General features: G+C 42.4%; 1 protein-coding gene and 1 long non-coding RNA gene across 6 annotated transcripts in view; one reads left to right on the forward strand and one right to left on the reverse strand.

Annotated features, from left to right (window-relative positions):
• Positions 1–802: 802 nt before the first annotated feature.
• Positions 803–6,646, reverse strand: LOC124003640. 5 transcript variants are annotated; one of them, XM_046312118.1, is made up of 4 exons: positions 6,320–6,646; positions 5,086–5,228; positions 4,488–4,867; positions 803–4,360 (listed from the first exon to the last, which is right to left on the reverse strand). In XM_046312118.1, the coding sequence occupies exons 2-4, from the start codon at positions 5,195–5,197 to the stop codon at positions 4,181–4,183; spliced, it is 672 nt and encodes a 223-aa protein (XP_046168074.1). In that variant the 5' UTR covers positions 5,198–5,228; positions 6,320–6,646; the 3' UTR covers positions 803–4,180. The 5 variants fall into 5 exon arrangements, with proteins under 5 accessions (XP_046168074.1, XP_046168076.1, XP_046168072.1 ...); XM_046312120.1 differs by having other exon boundaries at positions 4,529–4,867; positions 6,268–6,646; XM_046312116.1 differs by having other exon boundaries at positions 6,268–6,646.
• Positions 6,647–12,365: 5,719 nt separating this feature from the next.
• LOC124003532 overlaps positions 12,366–23,077 on the forward strand; it is a 36,315-nt gene continuing 25,603 nt past the window's right edge. The window contains exons 1-2 of the long non-coding RNA XR_006833239.1: positions 12,366–12,511; positions 17,611–17,777. This is a non-coding gene — a long non-coding RNA (uncharacterized LOC124003532). The remainder of the gene's footprint in view (positions 12,512–17,610; positions 17,778–23,077) is intronic.

Consider the following 23,077-nt stretch of genomic DNA (forward strand, 5'->3'; position numbering starts at 1 on the left):
AAGCAACGATAGGATAAATATACAAGTATATTTCTATGTTTATACATACATTATGTGTAACATTATAATGGATTGTGTAGCTGTTTATGACTGTATGTCCTTTTATTATATCTAGTAATAGAACAGTACCAGTAATAACGAGATAACGGAGACAAATCCCATGATGTAGCCTACCATATGTTGTTACTGCCCTCTAGTGCTATAAGAAAACAGTGGTATATGTACACTTCTCAGTTTCATAGAAAACAGACTGTTTAATCAATACATATATGTTGTAAAAACATTTTTCATTGAAATCAATAATATATTTCTTGGGGAAAACAAGCAAATCTCATAAATGGTCTAGGTGATGTGTGTGGAGGTGGCAGGTAGGTCACAATGCAGAAACAACTTTAAGGGGAAATCGCTACTCTAGATGATGCAGAAGCAAAATTATGGGGAAACCACTACTCTAAGTGATGCAGAAGCAACATTATGGGGAAACCACTATTCAAGGTGATGCAGAAGCAACATTATGGGGAAACCACTACTCAAGGTGATACAGAAGCAACATTATGGGGAAACCACTACTCAAGGTGATACAGAAGCAACAGTATGGGGAAACCACTACTCAAGGTGATACAGAAGCAACATTATGGGGAAACCACTCCTCAAGGTGATGCAGAAATAATATTATGGTGAAACCACTACTCTAGGTGATGCAGAAACAATATTATGGTGAAACCACTACTCTAGGTGATGTAGAAACAATATTACGGGGAAACCACTACTCTAGGTGATGTAGAAACAATATTACGGGAAACCACTACTCTAGGTGATGTAGAAACAATATTACGGGGAAACCACTACTCTAGGTGATGTAGAAACAATATTACGGGGAAACCACTACTCTAGGTGATGCAGAGGAAACATTATGGGGAAACCACTACTCTAAGTGATGCATAAACAATATTATGGGGAAACCACTACTCTAGGTGATGCAGAAACAATATTATGGGGAAACCACTACTCTTGGTGATGCAGAAGCAAAATTATGGGGAAACCACTACTCTAAGTGATGCAGAAGCAACATTATGGGGAAACCACTATTCAAGGTGATGCAGAAGCAACATTATGGGGAAACCACTACTCAAGGTGATACAGAAGCAACATTATGGGGAAACCACTACTCAAGGTGATACAGAAGCAACAGTATGGGGAAACCACTACTCAAGGTGATACAGAAGCAACATTATGGGGAAACCACTACTCTAGGTGATGCAGAAACAATATTATGGTGAAACCACTACTCTAGGTGATGTAGAAACAATATTACGGGGAAACCACTACTCTAGGTGATGTAGAAACAATATTACGGGGAAACCACTACTCTAGGTGATGTAGAAACAATATTACGGGGAAACCACTACTCTAGGTGATGTAGAAACAATATTACGGGGAAACCACTACTCTAGGTGATGCAGAGGAAACATTATGGGGAAACCACTACTCTAAGTGATGCATAAACAATATTATGGGGAAACCACTACTCTAGGTGATGCAGAAACAATATTATGGGGAAACCACTACTCTTGGTGATGCAGAAGCAAAGTTATGGGGAAACCACTACTCAAGGTGATACAGAAATAATATTATGGTGAAACCACTACTCTAGGTGATGCAGAAACAATATTATGGTGAAACCACTACTCTAGGTGATGTAGAAACAATATTACGGGGAAACCACTACTCTAGGTGATGTAGAAACAATATTACGGGGAAACCACTACTCTAGGTGATGTAGAAACAATATTACGGGGAAACCACTACTCTAGGTGATGTAGAAACAATATTACGGGGAAACCACTACTCTAGGTGATGCAGAGGAAACATTATGGGGAAACCACTACTCTAAGTGATGCATAAACAATATTATGGGGAAACCACTACTCTAGGTGATGCAGAAACAATATTATGGGGAAACCACTACTCTTGGTAATGTAGAAACAATATTACGGGGAAACCACTACTCTAGGTGATGTAGAAACAATATTACGGGGAAACCACTACTCTAGGTGATGCAGAGGAAACATTATGGGGAAACCACTACTCTAAGTGATGCATAAACAATATTATGGGGAAACCACTACTCTAGGTGATGCAGAAACAATATTATGGGGAAACCACTACTCTTGGTGATGCAGAAGCAAAATTATGGGGAAACCACTACTCTAAGTGATGCAGAAGCAACATTATGGGGAAACCACTATTCAAGGTGATGCAGAAGCAACATTATGGGGAAACCACTACTCAAGGTGATACAGAAGCAACATTATGGGGAAACCACTACTCAAGGTGATACAGAAGCAACAGTATGGGGAAACCACTACTCAAGGTGATACAGAAGCAACATTATGGGGAAACCACTACTCTAGGTGATGCAGAAACAATATTATGGTGAAACCACTACTCTAGGTGATGTAGAAACAATATTACGGGGAAACCACTACTCTAGGTGATGTAGAAACAATATTACGGGGAAACCACTACTCTAGGTGACGTAGAAACAATATTACGGGGAAACCACTACTCTAGGTGATGTAGAAACAATATTACGGGGAAACCACTACTCTAGGTGATGTAGAAACAATATTACGGGGAAACCACTACTCTAGGTGATGCAGAGGAAACATTATGGGGAAACCACTACTCTAAGTGATGCATAAACAATATTATGGGGAAACCACTACTCTAGGTGATGCAGAAACAATATTATGGGGAAACCACTACTCTTGGTGATGCAGAAGCAAAATTATGGGGAAACCACTACTCTAAGTGATGCAGAAGCAACATTATGGGGAAACCACTATTCAATGTGATGCAGAAGCAACATTATGGGGAAACCACTACTCAAGGTGATACAGAAGCAACATTATGGGGAAACCACTACTCAAGGTGATACAGAAGCAACAGTATGGGGAAACCACTACTCAAGGTGATACAGAAGCAACATTATGGGGAAACCACTCCTCAAGGTGATGCAAAAATAATATTATGGTGAAACCACTACTCTAGGTGATGCAGAAACAATATTATGGTGAAACCACTACTCTAGGTGATGTAGAAACAATATTACGGGGAAACCACTACTCTAGGTGATGTAGAAACAATATTACGGGGAAACCACTACTCTAGGTGATGTAGAAACAATATTACGGGGAAACCACTACTCTAGGTGATGCAGAAACAATATTATGGGGAAACCACTACTCTTGGTGATGCAGAAGCAAAATTATGGGGAAACCACTACTCTAAGTGATGCAGAAGCAACATTATGGGGAAACCACTATTCAAGGTGATGCAGAAGCAACATTATGGGCAAACCACTACTCAAGGTGATACAGAAGCAACATTATGGGGAAACCACTACTCAAGGTGATACAGAAGCAACAGTATGGGGAAACCACTACTCAAGGTGATACAGAAGCAACATTATGGGGAAACCACTACTCTAAGTGAAGCATAAACAGTATTATGAGGAAACCACTACTCTAGGTGATGCAGAAACAATATTATGGGGAAACCACTACTCTTGGTGATGCAGAAACAATATTATGGGGAAAGCACTACTCTTGGTGATGCAGAAACAATATTATGGGGAAACCACTACTCTAGGTGATGCAGAAACAATATTATGGGGAAACCACTACTCTTGGTGATGCAGAAACAATATTATGAGGAAACCACTACTCTAGGTGATGCAGAGGAAACATTATGGGGAAACCACTACTCTAAGTGATTCAGAAACAATATTATGGGGAAACCACTACTCTAGGTGATGTAGAGGAAACAGTATGAGGAAGCCACTAATCTAAGTGATGGGGAAACAGCTACTCTAGGTGATACAGAAACAATGGGGATTCTAGATTACGTGTGTGTGGAGATGTTATGGGGGAACCAGTGTTCTAGATTATGTGGGTGGAGTCGGTGCAGGGAACTAGTGTTCTAGGTGATGTGTGTGTGATGGAGTTGGTGCAGGGAAGTCAGTGGTTCCCAACCATTTTCGGTTATTGTAACACAAACAGTTTTTTGCTCTGCCTGGAGTACCCCTGAATTACACCCTCATGTGCGTTTTACCAGTAAGCCTATGGTCTCATCGGTCTTCTCAAGTATTTATTTCCCCTGGCTGGGAAATAATGTTCTAGGTGATGTGTGTGTGGAGGTGGCACATGAAGTCTCCCCTGGTGGTGGTGTGGCCGGGGAATACAGCATTACAGAAGTCACACACATGAGACTGCAGCGCCACCTCTGACATCAGCATCATCCCCCTGGTCTGGCTTAGAAACTCACTGTCCAGGAAGGAGCCACATGCCGAGGGCATCTGAGCAGGGGGGAGGAGAGAGAGGTTTTAGGGGAGGCACAGGGATAGGGGGAGGGAGAGGACAAACAGATGTTACGTTTAATGACATGACTCGTCAAAAAAATAAAATGAAAGGGGAGAAACCTACCCTGAACATTTGTCGGGTCATATCATCACTCCAAAATCTACCTGCTTGCTTCGAGTCCCCAGAGACACTGGAGGGTGCCATCTCTTCATTACCCCCAGGTAGGTCCAGAGGTCCTAGGGGGGTGGCTTTGAGGACCTCCTTCCTTTCTGTCCCTGGATGAGCAAAGTCCAGCCGTAGTCTGCCCAAATCCCCAGCCAGTAGATTAGTGAGTGACCCCATGGACCCAGATGGCCTTATAATGCCATAGTGTGCAGCAGGGTTGTGTGTTGGGACCATTGGGGTTTCCGGCCATGCAGGGAGAGCAACGGAGCTCTTCTGGGTACACTGGATTGGGATTGATGCCATTACGCTGGGGTCTCCATCAGGAACAGGGGCTCCTCCTAAGGAAGGAATAAGCACGTATAAGTAGTCGCTCAGGATAAGATCAGTTTGCTAAATGACAAACATGTAAATGTAGCCTACTACATTCATTGATATTGTATATATGCACTGAATTCACTGATTTTGACACTCATCGTAACACAAAGATAAGAACCTGCAAAATAGGCATGGCATGAGAAGTATATCATTTTTGGTACTACAAGGAAATGGGAGTGACCTTGCTGTGTCCTCAGTTTCTCTGTGAGTTTATTGAGTAAAGCAGCCTGCTTCAGACACAGCAAGCGCAGTTGGAGGAACTCCCTGTACAGCTCTGTGTACGCCTCCTCCATCTCATGAGCACAGGGATCTTTACAAAGCCATCTGAAAAGAGACCCGTACATTACAATGTACATGACAAATTATAATGTTCCAGTCCGAAAAATAGATTTAGAGGAGGGACTTCTGCTCCTGTGATTGTAAAATGCTAAAGCTTTCTAAAGCTATAGCATGTTATGCTTTTGTCAGCAATGTGCCATGTATAGTACCCTTCCTTCAAATTGAGTCTAAAGAAGGAAGTAATAAGGAAAAAGGGAACCAAGTCGAGGGGAGAGAATGGAGTCCTATCCTACAAAACACATCTGGTGGGTCTCTTTACGTCCAAAGTCAAATACATATAGACATCAGTGAACACTTTTAATAATACCTGGCTCTAAATGTACTAATTACAACTGATATTTGGTATTTCAAACACATTTCTTCCCCCAGACATAATCAATCACATCTGTCTTTTTCAAGAGGCATATTCTATTCGATTTATGACAAGAATTGTAAACTGTACATGCACTCTTACTCTCTACAAGGAACTCAAACAGAACGCGCTATTAACACATTCATAACAAACCAGGAAAACACAGACAATGTCATTACATGTCCATGTCTTGTACAGGCTTTCTATAAGGTCATGTTTAAAGTTCCATACATGTTTGATATATCCAACCTACAAATGACCACTTACATTACATGTTGAAGTGTATAGATAGGACTTTTGTGATGATCTTTTAGAGTTGTATTTGGAAACCTACGTATGCGATGTTCTGTCATTACATTTAAAATAGCCAACTGTAATTATTGAAAACAAAGCACATCTAGTCCTAGCTTCAGACGTTGTTTTCACTGATTTAATCTACTGTACACGAAGTTGAGATAGTCAACTCTGGGCTCATTTTGGTCCAGGCATTTTAAAGATGGAAACACCATAGTGAACACACTTAAACTGACAAAGGTGAAGATGAATATAACTTACGACCTTGTATGGTCTTCCCCAATGACACGACAGGATATCACTTTGAACACGATTTCATATCTTACATATATTGAGAAGAGGCGGAGAGTACTTGCCTTACTGTTGATTTTAGCCTACCTGTTAAACACAATATAATCCCCGAAACAGGAACAGGAAAAGTTGTTCTTACCGAATGCCATTATAACCGGATCATCTGTTGAACTTTCAAGAAGAACAACAGTAAAGTTGAGTTATTTCCGGAAAAACTGCTGAGCTTCGAAGCAGCACTTGACACATTGTTGATCTCTTAGTTGGTGAATCAAGGATTTAAAGTGGACATATATTAATCAGCACAGATGCAGACAAAAGGTTATACATCTCATAGTGTCGTATACACACGACGTCCATGATTAGAACCTGTATATAGGTAAAACAAAGAACAAAGCCCACCACCTGGGGCGGCAGGTAGCCTAGTTTACTAGCGGTGGGCTAGTAAACGAAAGTGTTGCTAGATCAAATCCCACTGCCCCAAGGCAGTTACCCCACTGTTCCTCATTTCGTTTCCAGTGGTATGGTTATGTAAACAATTTGGACCTGACAGACCCTTGATCATTTTACAATGCACCATACTTACAAAGTTAAGTAGTTAACTAAAGAAGTGACACCTACAGTACAGTACCACCAACTACACACAACATGACATTTTCGAAAAGTGTGTGTGCGTTTCAAGTTTTATTGTCACATGCACAGTGAAATGCCTTTATTGCAAATTCAAAACCCAACAATGCAATAATCAGTTAAAAAAAACACGAGAAATAAGAATAAGACATATGAAATACACAATAAAGTAACTAAGTAAGTAAGCATACTATATACAGGAAATATTTTTAAAAGTCAGTTCCAATACCATAGTTACATGTGCAAGGATACTGGAGCGATGGAGGTAGATATGTATAGGGGTAAGGGGAGACTAGGCAACAAGATATAAGATAAACATAGTAGCAGCAACTTGTATGCAAGTGGGTGTCCAGGTGTGTAGAGTCAGTATAAATCGATGTGCATATTATGCCTGAGCGAGCAAATGACGAAGTGAGTGTTTGTGTGTGTTGGAGTGACTGTGTGTGCGAGTGTGTAGGGCCCTGAGAGTTTGCATAGAGACCATGGAAAGATTGAAATAAAAGGTCAATAAAGATACAAGGTTAACTCAGATAGTCTGTGTAGTTATTTTGTTAGCTATTTATCCGTCGTATTGCTTAGGGATGGAAGCTGTTCAAGAGCCTGTTGGTGTCAGACTTGATGCACAGGTACCTCTTGCCGTGCGGCAGCAGAGGAAATAGTCTATTGTGAGAGAGCTTGAGTGTGTGTGTGTGTACGTACGTGTGACTGAAACCATATGTGTGACATATCATGCACAGTGGAATGGATTAAGACATACAGCACAGTAGCAGTCAAAGCCATCCATGCACTGACTCATTGATTCTCCACATGTTAGCAATTGATCCGTTTGTTTAATTCTATGCCTCTCTGTCCAGAGAAAATTAGATGAATGGTTTCTGTTCCATTAGAATTAGTCTGAGAGCAAATTAATACATTTAACAAAGAGTCTGGTTGCAGCTGCATGCTTTCTTCCTCTGGTCAGGGGCTGGAGTAGTTCACGGAGAGCAGGACCATGTTGTGCAGCAGTAAAGATGTCTCTGATTCTAGAAAGCACAGAAAAGAGGACACAACATAAAACATAAATAATGCATACTATCTGAGATTTATGAGCATGACTGACAAGTGACACAATTGGAAATTAAATAATTAACATCCAGGTCAAATTCAATCATTTATATTTTTACAGCTTTCCAGGCAGTAGCCCCAGCTATGGAAGTATAGGCTGTCAGTTAAACTTCTAAATATCAATGATGTAGGAGTAGTTATCCTATTACATAAACACATTACTGACGGGCCTCCTAAGTGGTGCAGCGGTCTAAGGTGTCACTCCATATCCGGGTTCGATCCCAGGCTGTGCCGCAGCCGGCCGCAACCGGGAGACCCATGAGGTGGCGCACAATTGGCCCAGCGTCGTCCAGGTTAGGGGACTGTTTGGCCGGCTGGGATGTCCATGTCCCATCGCGCTCTAGCGACTCCTTGTGGCTGCCGGGCCCATACATGCTGACTATGGAATATAAGTGAGGCTTTTTTTTAAATGGACACATGCTCAAACTCGCACACTTTTGATAGACTTGAAGGGGCAATTTGTAGTTGCTACATCCATTTTTGAACCTATAAATTAAAACAAAAAATATATATATATATCCATTGATTCTTGAAGAATATAATTTATAAATGCCTCATGAGCTTAGTTCAACTGTCACAATACATGCAAACCCAAAATATAAGCTTGTTTTCCTCCAATGTTTGTAAACATTGTAAATGTAAACAAACACTGTATAGCCTCATAACATGGTTAAAACTAGAATTTTGATATCATGGATGGTCAGTTCTTGCATCCATAGCTCTGCCTATTAATCTGAGTGTGGTTACATTTCTCCAGGCCCATCCCTCAGTTTTTTTTACCAAAACAGAGGTGAGGGCGACCGTTTTGTTATTGTTTCATCTATGGATTTGCCCTTTTAACATCTGAAATATATCACAGTGTCTCCAACAAAAAGGTAAACAATAGGCCTATAGCAAATGCAGCATATGGCATTCATTTTCCACATGTAAATAGCACTTTTCAGTAGTGCTCAAAGCATGACATTCCATGAGCGGAGCATTTATTTTTCAACTAGAATCAATGAGCCCAATCAGTCCTCCATGACAAAAGAGTAGGGCTGGCTAATAAATCCTTAGTTTTGGGATTATGCTCAGGTAAAACTATTTGGATAATCTATACTTCCATATTTCCAAGTCCTATTCTTGAAGATCAAGGGGTATAACATTTATTGGAATAACTGTAATTCTGATAGACTTTGGTTTTTTATGTAAATATATAATTTAATCGTGTTATTATATGTAGTAGGAAGCGATGGGTTAGGATAAATTTAGCATCTATATATGGACAGCTATGTAAACTTGAACATGATGTCGTTCAATTGGTAACATACATTTTTGTCTTCTTCTAATGTCGCTTAAGGGGAAAGTAACTAAATGTAATCAGATTACATTACTGAGTTTGGGTAATCCAAAAGTTACATTACAGATTACAATTTTGGACAGATAACTAGTAACATAAGGGATTACATTTAGAAAGTAACCTCCCCAACCCTGTGCATAGATAATAAACAGCGAGTAGCACCAGTGTAAAATCAAAGGGGGGCAGGTGTCAATGTAAATAGTCTGGCTGGCCATTTGATTAATTGTTCTGCAGTTTTATGGCTTGGTGGTAGAAGCTGATAAGGAGCCTTTTGGACCTAGATTTGGCACTCCGGTACCGCTTGCCATGCGGTAGTAGAGAGAACAGTCTCATACTTCGGTGACTGGAGTCTGACAATTTGTTGGGCCTTACAAGTAGACAATGGACCTGATCGGACAGCTCAGAGCCTCTGCTCTTTTCTGTCCATAAGCAACAATTGGTTTGGTGGAAGAGGCAGGGCAGGCCAGGAACAAGGAAGAAGGGTGTGGTCAGCAGGGCATCCCCCGAGGCTGGATGCCCTAGGGTTTTTATCAGAACGGTCAGTTTCGCCTTTTTGCTTTTCCCGACATGAGTTCGTGGTGTTTTGTTTAAAAAATAATAATAATAATATATTTTTTTAAATAATAAAAAAAGGAGGAATAAAAGGACTTCATTAGAGTTGTAGCTTACAGCTGTGCATGGGGCGAGGGGTCGGGGTGCTAAGGAGTGCAATCACATACACCTACACATTTTCACAAATATCTACACATTTTCATACCCTTATTTTAAATATAAAAAAATAAAAAAGTAAATAGTTTTTATATTTTTTTTACTTAAAAAAATATATATTTTGTATTTAGTTTTTTTTTCTTATTTTTTTCTCTCCTTTCTCCCTCCTCTCTTCTAGGTCAGCTTCAGCATTATGGACATGGGTGTATCTGTGGTCCATTTGGCCTGTCCCACGGCTTCCTTCAATGATGGGTTGTGGGTGGCTCTGTTGATGAACTTCTGGCCAATGACTGACTGTCTGTTGTTGATTGATGTCAGTCCAGATATGCTGTTAACATAGTGGTTGCTGATGTATCTTGGTAGTCTGTAAACCATTTTTGCTGCCATGTTTTGGACTATCTGTAGCCGATTCATCTGCTGCGGTGAAGCTGTTATCCAGGCTGGCAGGGCGTATTCAAAGAGGGGGCGGATGTAGCTGATGTAGACTTTCAACACTGTCTGAGGTGAGGCTCCATATTTTATTCTGCACAGCGTTTTTAGGTGAGAGTTTGAGATCCAAGGGTTTCCTGTTTTTTTCCCTGTGCTTTTTGTGAAGAGGACACATTGGGTCTTTTGTGGGTTCAATTTTACTCGCCACATGTTGGACCACGACTCGATCATTTCAATAGACTTCTGGAGGTTTTTTTGCAGCAAGTTGAGGACATTTGGAGCTGGACCAGTAGCAGAGGTCATCGGCAAACTGTGAGACTTGTCCTGGGCCTTCCTCTGACACCGCCTTGTTATATAGGTCCAGGCGCATGCGCACTTGGGTCAAAAAAACAATACATTCTTTCCAGACAATATATGTTTTCGGTTGCTTGGAAATATTTATGTAAAACTTTTTTGGAAGCACATACCGGGCTGGACGGCAGTAAATTATGATAGTTGCTCAGTGAAACTTGATAACGAACGTATTTTGACATAAAGCTTGCTGTCTAATGGCAAAATATATGGTAGCATCTAGGCTATTAGCCTAGGCAGTCGGTAGTGCAGATCTAGCGCCCATGCACTAACTATCCGCTGCCTAGGCTACATATTCATCGTCTCCTCTGCCCAGATACCGGTTCAGAGGATGACTAGCCCTAGAATGACAATGACCGACAAAGCATTTCGAGCACCCTACTCTCCATCTTGCAATAATATTCAGATAATGTTCGAGTTATTCAGTACCTTAGTCTTTGTTAGGCTAGCATTGGGGTGTATATTGACACTGTTGAAATTGATAACTGTATTGTCATTGTTATACAGCATTGGATCTCTCTCTTGCACAGCGCCATGGTGGTATTTGCAGGGTGAGTCCATGAAACTCGTTGCAAGTGCTGCAAACAAATTTTCAGGGTAAGTTGCTAGAGGCAGGTTGATTTGTTGCTAAAAGTTGCTAAATGACGTTATGATGTCACTGCGTGATAACGTAAAACTGCGTCTTACGTAGAATACACAATAACGTTACTTAAATTTACTGGCCATCTCGGCAAAAGATGTGATTTGACATTTGTTCAGGTACAGACTCCCACTCTTTTCTTTACTTCTGGCTGTACAGTTTTGATTGAGACATGTTGATTGATGTTGTAAGTTCTGTTCAAGATCAAACATTCGTGACCTTACTATATTCATTGGGTTTGGATCGTCAAACCCGTACTACTACTACTGCTGCAGCCAGCCAACAATGATTTGCAATGTACTGGAATTGCTGCTGGCCTGTTGCTGACGTCATTCACAATGCATTTTTACAGCCAGGCACGTATGTTGTGTCTGAGTGTGACAGAAAATAGTGTTTGTGTCATTTAGAGGGAAAATACATGCATTTTAGCGTTTGGGTCACTTTTCAAAAGTTGCAAAAAGTTCCAAATACATGTTTAAAAGTAGCTGCATTTTTTGCTAGGTGCTGTATGAAAAAAGTTGCCAGGGTAGTCTGAAAAGTTGCTACATCTAGCAACATCACTGGTCGTTGCCATGCTTGCAAGATATCAGGGATCAAATGTTACTTCCATTGGCTGGAACGATTACCACAATGTATGCAATAGTTTATATAGTTGTGTATACTACACTCAGAAATCTTCAGAATATTATTGATTTGTGAACTCTAAAATTAAATCGTTTTGTAGCTACAACATATAATCTCAGCATGTAGGTCACATTTATCTAAAACTTAACTTGATATGGCATGGATGGATCCATTGTAGGGACACTAAATAGCCAGCAGATGTCAATCTTGCACATCAGGCTGAGTAGGGCAGTCTGTCAGATTTTAATTTTACCTTTATTTAACCAGGCAAGTCAGCTAAGAACACATTCTTATTTTCAATGACTGCCTGGGAACAGTGGGTTAACTGCCTGTTCAGTTAGGTACGACAGATTCGTACCTTGTCAGTTCGGGGGTTTGAACTCACAACCTTCCGGTTACTAGTCCAACGCTCTAACCACCTACCCTGCCGCCCCAACTTGTAGGTCCTACAAGTTGCCCACTGGTGAAGCCCAAACAAGACTAGTTAAAGGTGAAGACCTGAATTCGGAGTGAGTGCTTGCAAAGTGAAATAAACGTTCATAGTGAGGTATTTACATATCACAGTTAAAACAATATATGCATATGATACCAGACACTGCTTTATTAAAATGACATGGTATGAAACCGTCATTTGCTCCATTAGATGAGGGATACTAGCTAGAAGTGAGACTGTTGCCTATAGCTGGTGCTACAATACAATGCTGGCTTTATCATGTGGTTGATCTAAATTAGACACTGGTGGAGGGCCTGGTTCAGAGAGTGTCACCTCGACTGAGCCACAGTGCATCCAGGGGTCAGCCTGTCCCTCAAGTTTATCGGCCATGCGATATCTCTCTCTTGGATCTATATTGGTCTCTGTCTGAGCATCGCAGGGGAAGATTTGTAGTGGCTAGTTCAGAGAACATTCTAGTGGGTATCTCGTGTTGTGGTTGGACAAGTTACAGTGCACACGAAGCTCTCGCAGCAACCATCGTCTTTTAATATTATAGAGTAAGTGAGAGTGAGGCAATGTGTATTTTGAGGATATTACCTAGTTTTGTACCATAAATCACTTCACCATGATGGTTCTCATCAGTGTATGGCTTTTGAGTGTAATTGATTATGTTCTCTGTAATCAGGTGTTATGCAACTGAAGTACTTATTATTTTAGTGCAAAACTGCAAATTGATGAATGCAAATGCTATGAATAAAGTTGCAAGTAAGTTTTGGAATTGTTTAAATATTTTTTATTTATTTAACCTTTTATTTAACTAGATAAGTCAAATTCTTATTACAATGACGGTCTACCCCGGCCAAACCCGGATGGTGCTGGTCCAATTGTGCGCCGCCATATGGGACTCCCAATCACGGCCAGATGTGATGCAGCCTGGAAATGGATATGTTTGCAAAGATATTTGCAAATGAATGAAAGGGAAAAGTATTTATTGCTGAATGCTGGATTCTGCACACCACACTGTTTGCATAGAAAGCATTTCTCAAAAGAGCCTCATCACCGATGACTCAATTCTATATAAATCAAGGTTGCAACCTCCAAGAGTGGCCTAACCTTGGCAGTTCTAGCGTCAAACCTTGGCAGTTCTAGCATCAAACCTTGGCAGTTCTAGTATCAAAACTTTGGCAGTTCTAGCATCAAATTCTTGGCAGTTCTAGCATCAAATTATTGGCAGTTCTAGCATCAAATTCTTGGCAGTTCTAGCATCAAGCATCAATTATGCCAGTCAAATGGAAAATGGTCATTGTACAAAGATAAAAGCTGAACAACGTTATTCATATAGGCTTTATAAACTTGAGTTCTCCACAGGCCTTTCTAGTACTGTTGCCATCCAAATGTGTTAGTGATTACCAAGCACAGAGTGCGCTAATCCACGGAGGGTCCTCGCTGCCAACACACACGCCATCACTTCACTTCTAAGTGGCATTATTGATTTAATGTGATGAAGCTCTAATTTTAAAGCCAGACCAAGGCTAATATTGGAAACATTCTTATGATACCCACCCCCGTGCCCCGGCCTTACCCCCTTGTCACTCCTCCGTCCTCCCCAGCATCTACGAAGATAAAATGCGAGCCCCCCTGAGGAACGCGCTGTCAATGATTCCTTGGTCATGCAAGGGATGTGTGAGGGGATACTCCCCTCCAAATTGTCAGAATTATTTCAATATCTGTTTCTTTCACATTTGTTTATGTCCAAGGTACAGCTGCCACCTGCTTAACTGTCAAGTTTAGTTGAGAAGATATTCATTAGCTATGGTATACATTTGTAACAGTTTTGCTTCTGTCCCTCTCCTAGCCCTTGCAGGGCAAGGGAAACAATTACTTCAACCTCTCAGAGTTAGTGACTCCTCTAGTTTGTGTAGGAATGCAAGGTAAGGTGTAAATACAAGTAGGCGTTACCTTATGTGTGATCCCTCAGGCAAAACTTGAATCAGTTAGAATATAAACTTCAGTCCCTTTATTGCAGGGTTTGCGTCTGGCTTTGGAGGGGAAGTGAAAAAACCTGTGTCAGAAATGACACGGCATTAGTCGAACTTACACTTTGTTGACAGCGACTGAGCATGTGGTCCACAGCAGTCGCTGATGGGTCAGACCCATTCATCACAGTCTGTGACGATTTTCCTTTTACTGGGGCAGCATCTCAAATGGCACTCTATTCCTTATTTAGTCAACTACTTTTTGACCAGGGTCCATGCGGAATAAGGAGCCATTTGGGACGTATGCTGAAGCTCTGTCCTTCCTCACTGACCTGCATATTTATTAACTACAGTGAGCTACAAAAGTATTGGGACAGTGACACATGTTTTGTTTGTTATCAAATCACATTTTATTTATTACATACACATGGTTAGCAGATGTTAATGCGAGTGTAGCAAAATGCTTGTGCTTTTAGTTCCAACAATGCAGTAATAACCAACGAGTAATCTAACCTTACAATTCCACAACTACTACCTTATACACACAAGTGTAAAGAATATATACATGAAGATATATGACTGAGTGATGGTACAGAACAGCATATAGGCACGATGCAGTAGATGGTATCGAGTACAGTATATACATATGAGTAATGTAGGGTATGTAAACTATGCCACTTTGTTTAAAGTGGCTAGTGATACATGTATTACATAAAGATGCAGTAAATGATATAGAGTACAGTATACATATGAGATATGAGATGAGTAATGTAGGGTATGTAAACATTATATTAAGTGGCATTGTTTAAAGTGGCTAGTGATACATTTTTTTTTACATACATTTCCATTATTAAAGTGGCTGGAGTTGAGTCAGTATGTTGGCAGCAGCCACTCAATATTAGTGGTAGCTGTTTAACAGTCTGTTGGCCTTGAGATAGAAGCTGTTTTTCAGTCTCTCTGTCCCTGCTTTGATGCACCTGTACTGACCTCGCCTTCTGGATGATAGTGGGGTGAACAGCCAGTAGCTCTGGTAGTTGTTGTCCTTGATGACTTTTATGGCCTTCCTGTGACAATCGGGTGGTGTAGGTGTCCTGGAGGACAGGTAGTTTGCCCCCCCCCCCGATGATGCGTTGTGCAGACCTCACTACCCTCTGGAGAGCCTTACGGTTGTGGGCGGAGCAGTTGCCGTACCAGGCGGTGATACAGACCGACAGGGTGCTCTCGATTGTGCATCTGTAGAAGTTTGTGAGTGCTTTTGGTGACAAGCCAAATTTCTTCAGCCTCCTGAGGTTGAAGAGGCGCTGCTGCACCTTCTTCACAACGCTGTCTGTGTGGGTGGACCAATTCAGTTTGTCCAGTGATGTGTACGCCGAGGAATTTAAAACTTACTGCCTTCTCCACAACTGTCCCGTCGACGTGGATAGGGGGGTGCTCCCTCTGCTGTTTCCTGAAGTTCACAATCATCTCCTTAGTTTTGTTGATGTTGAGTGTGAGGTTATTTTCCTGACACCACACTCCGAGGGCCCTCACCTCCTCCCTGTAGGACGTCTTGTCGTTGTTGATAATCAAACCTACCAGTGTAGTGTCGTCCACAAACTTGATGATTGAGTTGGAGGCGTGCATGGCCACGCAGTCGTGGGTGAACAGGGAGTACAGGAGAGGGCTCAGAATGCACCCTTGTGGGGCCCCAGTGTTGAGGATCAGCGGGGTGGAGATGTTACCTACCCTCACCACCTGGGGGCGGCCCGTCAGGAAGGCCAGTACCCAGTTGCACAGGGCGGGGTCGAGACCCAGGGTCTCAAGCTTGATGACGAGTTTCGAGGGTGCTATGGTGTTAAATGCTGAGCTGTAGTTGATGAACAGCATTGTCACATAGGTATTCCTCTTGTCCAGATGGGTTAGGGCAGTGTGCAGTGCGGTTGTGATTGCGTCGTCTGTGGACCTATAGGGCCGGTAAGCAAATTGGAGTGGGTCTAGGGTGTCATGTAGGGTGGAGGTGATATGGTCCTTGGCTAGTCTCTCAAAGCACTTCATGATGACGGAAGTGAGTGCTACGGGGCGGTAGTCATTTAGCTCAGTTACCTTAGCTTTCTTGGGAACAGGAACAATGGTGGCCCTCTTGAAGCATGTGGGAACAGCAGACTGGGATAAGGATTGATTGAATATGTCCGTAAACACACCAGCCAGCTGGTCTGCGCATGCTCTGAGGATGCGGCTGGGGATGCCGTCTGGGCCTGCAGCCATGCGAGGGTTAGCATGTTTAAATGTTTTATTCACGTCAGCTGCAGTGAAGGAGAGTTCGCAGGTTTTGGTAGCGGTCCGTGTCAGTGGAACTGTATTGTGCTCAAAGCAAGCAAAAAAGTTATTTAGTCTGTCTGGGAGCAAGACATCCTGGTCCCTGACGGGGCTGGTTTTCTTTTTGTAATCCGTGATTCACTGTAGATCCTGCCACATACCTCTTGTGTCTGAGCTGTTGAATTGCGACTCTACTTTGTCTCTATACTGACGCTTAGCTTGTTTGATTGCCTTGCGGAGGGAATAGCTACACTGTTTGTATTCGGTCATGTTTCCGGTCACCTTGCCCTGGTCAAAAGCAGTGGTTCACGCTTTCAGTTTCGTGCGAACGCTGCCATCAATCCACGGTTTCTGGTTTGGGAATGTTTTAATCGTTGCTGTGGGTATAACATCGCCAATGCACTTTCTAATGAACTCGCTCACCGAATCAGCGTATTCGTCAATGTTGTTGTTGGACGCAATGCGGAACATATCCCAATCCATGGTCAGCTTTTCCGAAAGGAGGGCGAGGTAGGGCCTTATATGCGTCGTGGAAGTTAGAATAACAATGATCCACGGTTTTACCAGCCCTGGTTGCGCAATCAATATGCTGATAGAATTTAGGGAGTCTTGTTTTCAGATTAGCTACAATGAATGCAGCCGAAGGATATGTGGTTTCCAGTTTACACAGAGTCAAATAAAGTTTGTTCAGGGCCATCGATGTGTCTGCTTGGGGGGGAATATATATACGGCTGTGAATATAATCGAAGAGAATTCCCTTGGTAGATAATGCGGTCGACATTTGATTGTGAGGAATTCTAAGTCCGGTGAACAGAAGGACTTGAGTTCCTGTATGTTGTTATGATCACACCACATCTCGTTAATCATAAGGTATACCCCCCCACCCTGCCCCTCTTCTTACCAGAAAGATGCTTGCTTCTGTCTCCGGAGCCTGACCAGAAGACCGCTTCGTTTGCCCCTTTTATGGCGCCGCTGTTTTGGGTCACCGGCTGGGATCCGATCCATTGTCCTGGGTGGAAGGCAAAACACAGGATCCGCTTCTGGAAAGTCATATTCCTGGTCGTAATGATGGTGAGTTGACGTTGCTCTTATAGTCAGTAGTTCCTCCCGACTGTATGTAATGAAACCTAAGATAACCTGGGGTACCAATATAAGAAATAACACGCAAAAAAACAGAATACTGCATAGTTTCCTAGGAACGCGAAGCAAGGCGGCCTTCTCTGTCAGTTGCGGGAAGTATATAAATAAATAAACTCAAGCAATTTGGATTTGAAAATATACAATGACTATGAGGTTAAAGTGCAGACTGTCAGCGTTATATGGATATTTTCATCCATATCAGGTTAACCGTTTTTAGAAATTTTAGGGAACAAATTCGCAGTGTATTGGAGTATTCAAATGTTTTAGTGTTTGGTCCCATATTCCTAGCACGCAATGATTACATCAAGCTTGTGACTCTACAAACTTGTTTGTTTTGGTTGTGTTTCACATTATTTTGTGCCCAAAATGTATGGTAAACATTCCGCTGGGCTTGCATAAAGTCATTCTTGGACAAATACCGTGTTTTCTGTCTGTGCATGTGTGACTCAGTAATTCGATGCAGACCCATCATATCATACATGTGACTCAGTAAATGCAGACCCATCATATCATATGTGTGACTCAGTAAATCGATGCAGACGCATCATACATGTGTGACTCAGTAAATCGATGCAGACGCATCATACATGTGTGACTCAGTAATTCGATGCAGACCCATCATATCATACATGTGACTCAGTAAATCGATGCAGACGCATCATACATGTGTGACTCAGTAAATCGATGCAGACGCATCATACATGTGTGACTCAGTAAATCGATGCAGACGCATCATACATGTGTGTCTGTTATTCAGACTGTGAGTGCTGAATGTGCATTCTCTCCTACTAGACTGTAAGAAGTTCCCCCTTTTAGAGTTTCAACTGTCAATACAGATTACTGCCTTGAAGTTATAATTGAAAACCCACATGCTCGCTACATTTACAAGACACTGGGTAAGCTTTGAAGTAGCTACAGTAATTGAGTGTGGACATGCAGTAAGGACTGTTATTTTTGAAAGATTAATTAACACTAAGGGTGTGACAAAACACAGTGCATTCAGAAAGTATTCAGACCCCTTCTCTTTTTCCACATGTTGTTACATTACAGCCTGATTCTAAAATTGATTAAAGTATTGTTTTCGTCATCAATCTATACCCAATAATGAAAACACAAACAGGTTTTTAGGAATTTTTGCAAATGTATTAAAAATCCAAAACAGAAATACCTTATGTAAGTATTCAGACCCTTTGCAAATAGACTTGAAATTGAGCTCAGGTGCATCCTGTTTCCATTGATCATACTTGAGATGTTTCTACAACTTGATTGGATTTCACCTGTGGTATATTCAATTGATTGTACATGATTTGGAAAGGCACAGACCGGTCTATATAAGGTCCCACAGTTGACAGTTCATGTCAGAGCAAAAACCAAGCCACGAGGTCGAAAGAATTGTCCGTAGAGTTCCAAGATAGGATTGTGTTGAGGTACAGATCTGGGAAAGGGTACCAGCACATTTCTGCAGCATTGAAGGTCCCCAAGAACACATTGGCCTCCATCATTCTTAAATGGAAGAAGTTTGGAACCACCAAGATACTTCCTAGAACTGGCTACATGGCCAAACTGAGCAGTTGGGGGAGAAGGTACTTGGTCAGGTAGGTGACCAAAACCCGATGGTCACTCTGACAGAGCTCCAGAGTTCCTCTGTGGAGGTGGGAGAACCTTCCAGAAGGACAACCATCTCTGCAGCACTCTACCAATCAGTCCTTTATAGTAGAGTGGCCAGACGGAAGCCACTCCTCAGTAAAAGGCACATGACAGCCCGCTTGGAGTTTGCCTGAAAGACTCTGACCACGAGAAACAAGATAATCTGGTCTGACGAAACCAAGATTGAACTCTTTGGCCTGAATGCCAAGTGTCATGTCTGGAGGAAACCTGGCACCATCCCTATTGTAAAGCATGGTGGTGGCAGCACTTGAACTCGATCAAACATCTTTGAAGAGACCTGAAAATAGCTGTGCAGTGACGCTCCTCATCCAACCTGACAGGGCTTGAGAAGAATGGGAGAAACTCCCCAAATACAGCTGTGTCGAGCTTGCAGGGTCAAACTGAAGAAGACTCAAGGCTATAATAAAAACCTCTCCCTCAACGTGATCAAGACAAATAAGAGGATAGTGGACAACAGGAAAAAGAGGACCGAGCACGCCACATTTTCATCGACGGGGCTGCAGTGAAGCAGGTTGAGAGCTTCAAGTTCCTTGGGGTCCACATCACCAACAAACTAACATGGTCCAAGCACACCAAGACCGTTATGAAGAGGGCACGACAAAACCTATTCCCCCTCAGGAGACTGAAAAGATTTGGCATGGGTCCTCAGCTCCTCAAAACATTCTACAGCTGCACCATCAAGAGCATACTGACTGGTTGCATCACTGCCTGGTATGGCAACTGCTCGGCCTCCGACCGCAAGGCACTACAGAAGGCAGTGTGAATAGCCCAGTACATCACTGGGGCCAAGCTTCCTGCCACCAGGACTTCTATACCAGGAGGTGTCAGAGGAAGGCCCTAAAAATGGTCAAAGACTCCAGCCATCCTAATCATAGACTGCTCTCTCTGCTACCACATGGCAAGTGGTACCGGAGCGCCAAGTCTAGGTCCAAGAGGCTTCTCAACAGCTTCTACCCCCAAAATGGCTATTTGCATTGCCCCACCCCCTTCTTCTACGCTGCTGCTACTCTCTGTTATTATCTATGCATAGTCACTCTAATAACTCTACCTACATGTACATATTATCTCAACTAACCATTGCCCCCACACATTGACTCTGTACCGGTACCCCCCTGATAGTGAGCTGTAGACCACTAGTCTCGCTATTGTTATTTTACAGCTGCTCTTTAATTACTTGTTACTTTTATTTCTTATTCTTATCTGTTTGTTTTTTTAAACTGCGTTGTTGGTTAGGAGCTCATAGGTAAGCATTTCACTAAGGTTGTACCTGTTGTATTCAGAACATGTGACTAATACCATTTTATTTGATTTAAAAGGTAAAAAAGTGGTTTTATGTGTTGTCAACAAACTCGTTGCTGTCATCTAACTCTCACAAAGTAGGTTTTATCTAATTTTTTGTGTGGGTCTTTTCCAGTGCCGTTTCTAGCATTTTGGGGGTCTCTCACAAAGCCAGTCCTACGGATGAACTCAGCCTGTCATTATGGAAACATGTTCCAAAACACTGAGTGGGTGAAGGAGTCAGAGACAAAAGTGAATGGGAGTGAACCATTTCAATAATTGTATTCATGTCTTCCCTCCACAACCGTCATTTGCTGCAATGGTTCCTCTGTCGAACAACATGTCTTATTCTCCACTTGCACAGTGGGAAACAGTTCCCACAACAACAACAAAAACTGTCAAAAACATCCATTCAGTGGAGATGAAATCTTCTGGTGATGCAGGACTTCCCATGCCCACACATTCAAATATGTCTCCATTACAGGGTGAGGAGGGGTATGAACAAAAAAGTGACAAAAAAAGAGAGAAGGAAAATTGGATTCTTTTGTTGTGGGTTTTCGTCAGTATTTGTCAGGGGTAGGATTGTGTGCAGGAGTTGGCGTTGGTTTGATGATTCATGCTATGGGCTTCTCTGTATACTGTATAATTGAGTCCATTAATAAGCCTGTGTGCTTTCCTACTACACTGTAGTTACTTTCAACTTTATCAAGCACAACTAGAAGGAGATAGTACTTCTACATACTATTCTAATACTGCAGCTACAGTATACTACTCTTTATGGCAATAACATATATTACCCAGGGACTTTTCCCCCAACAACTCCCCACCACCCCTGGTAGAGGCCATGGTTGGTACAAACACCTGTCGTATCATATGTTTAAATCATACTGTACTGACGGCGATGAATATAGAAAGGCTAATAAATTTAACAGACAAGTGAACAGTCAATAGGTACTTGGACACTGAACACTTGACATGGCGTTATATTGATATATTGGCACCACTGTCCACCGTGTCACAGACAGGGATCTTCTGTAGCAGGATCCTATGTGACCCTTGCTAATGGTTTATATCCCAAAAATGAACGCTGGCTGCAGAGTTGAGCTTGTGCCATTGTTTGCAGTCTACCAGGCTATATTTTGCAGATACAACAATGCTCTCCAATCACAACCCAGGCTAGGGTGTTGTTGTGGTGCACATCGTTTCAGAAATAGCTCTGTACTTCCTGTCCCAAGACAGCGAGCGGTACAGTGGAGGTGGCATCACCCCAATGGAGTGCTATGTATTTTGTCCTCTACAGCGGGCAGTGACCATACCTAAAATGGCGCCGCGCCGACTCCCTGTCCTTGTCCTCCAGCAGTATTACATAACAGGGTGCCATGTGGAATATAACCTATGTAGTGCACTACTTTTGGCCAGAGGCCTATGGGTAGTAGTGAACCACATTGGGAATAGGGTGCCATTTGGAACGCACAGTTTGTAATGTGTCTGACTCGGTGAAGGACATCCTCCTGAAACTCCACAGTGCTGAGAGGGCCACTTCTTTGTTATGCTGCTCCCCTTTCTTCACATTGTGCTAGAGCTAGCATGTTAATGTCTAAGACCGGGGGCCCATGCATGTGTTCTCAGGTTGCCAGAAGCTCATATGGATGATATGTGATGCTTGCTTAGTTAACGTTTTGTTACATGTGATGTGTCCACATATGGGCGCTTTCTCACCCTCATGCCCTGACATAATTTTGGCAACAATTATGCATATATTTATACAAGGAATCTAAAACGACCCCCCCCCCCCAATAGTTGTAGCCTATAACTAAGGTCTAGGGTTTCCTAGACAGGTTATATGTTTGGCGTAAACTGCTTTCCACAATTATAACTCCAGTCATTACTAACTTATGTAACCTACCAGTCAGCCTCCGGCATGGTGCCCAAATGGTTTGCGGTTGTGTGTTGAGGTTTTGAGGGGAATGAAAGCATCGCCCAATGGTTTCCCACCTGGACCAGTGTGTTCAATGGCATGTGCTCCTTCTGACCTTGCCCGCACCCCACCCCACCCCATTCCTTCCCCATTTACATTGGGATTTTGTGGGTAGAGAGCGTGGGGCAGGGTGGTATTGCTGTGAGCAACTTCCAGGCGGACGGCCAGGGGCTGTCATCTGCCGGTGAAATCCAAGCCTTCCTGTCACTCTTGTTTTATAATTGTAACATTCTCATGTTCTGTCAGCGAGCAGAGAGTTTTCCAATACTGTGTGTGTGTGTGTGTGTGTGTGTGTGTGTGTGTGTGT

This window comes from Oncorhynchus gorbuscha, linkage group LG18 (assembly GCF_021184085.1).
Source record: "Oncorhynchus gorbuscha isolate QuinsamMale2020 ecotype Even-year linkage group LG18, OgorEven_v1.0, whole genome shotgun sequence".
NCBI lineage: Eukaryota > Metazoa > Chordata > Actinopteri > Salmoniformes > Salmonidae > Oncorhynchus > Oncorhynchus gorbuscha.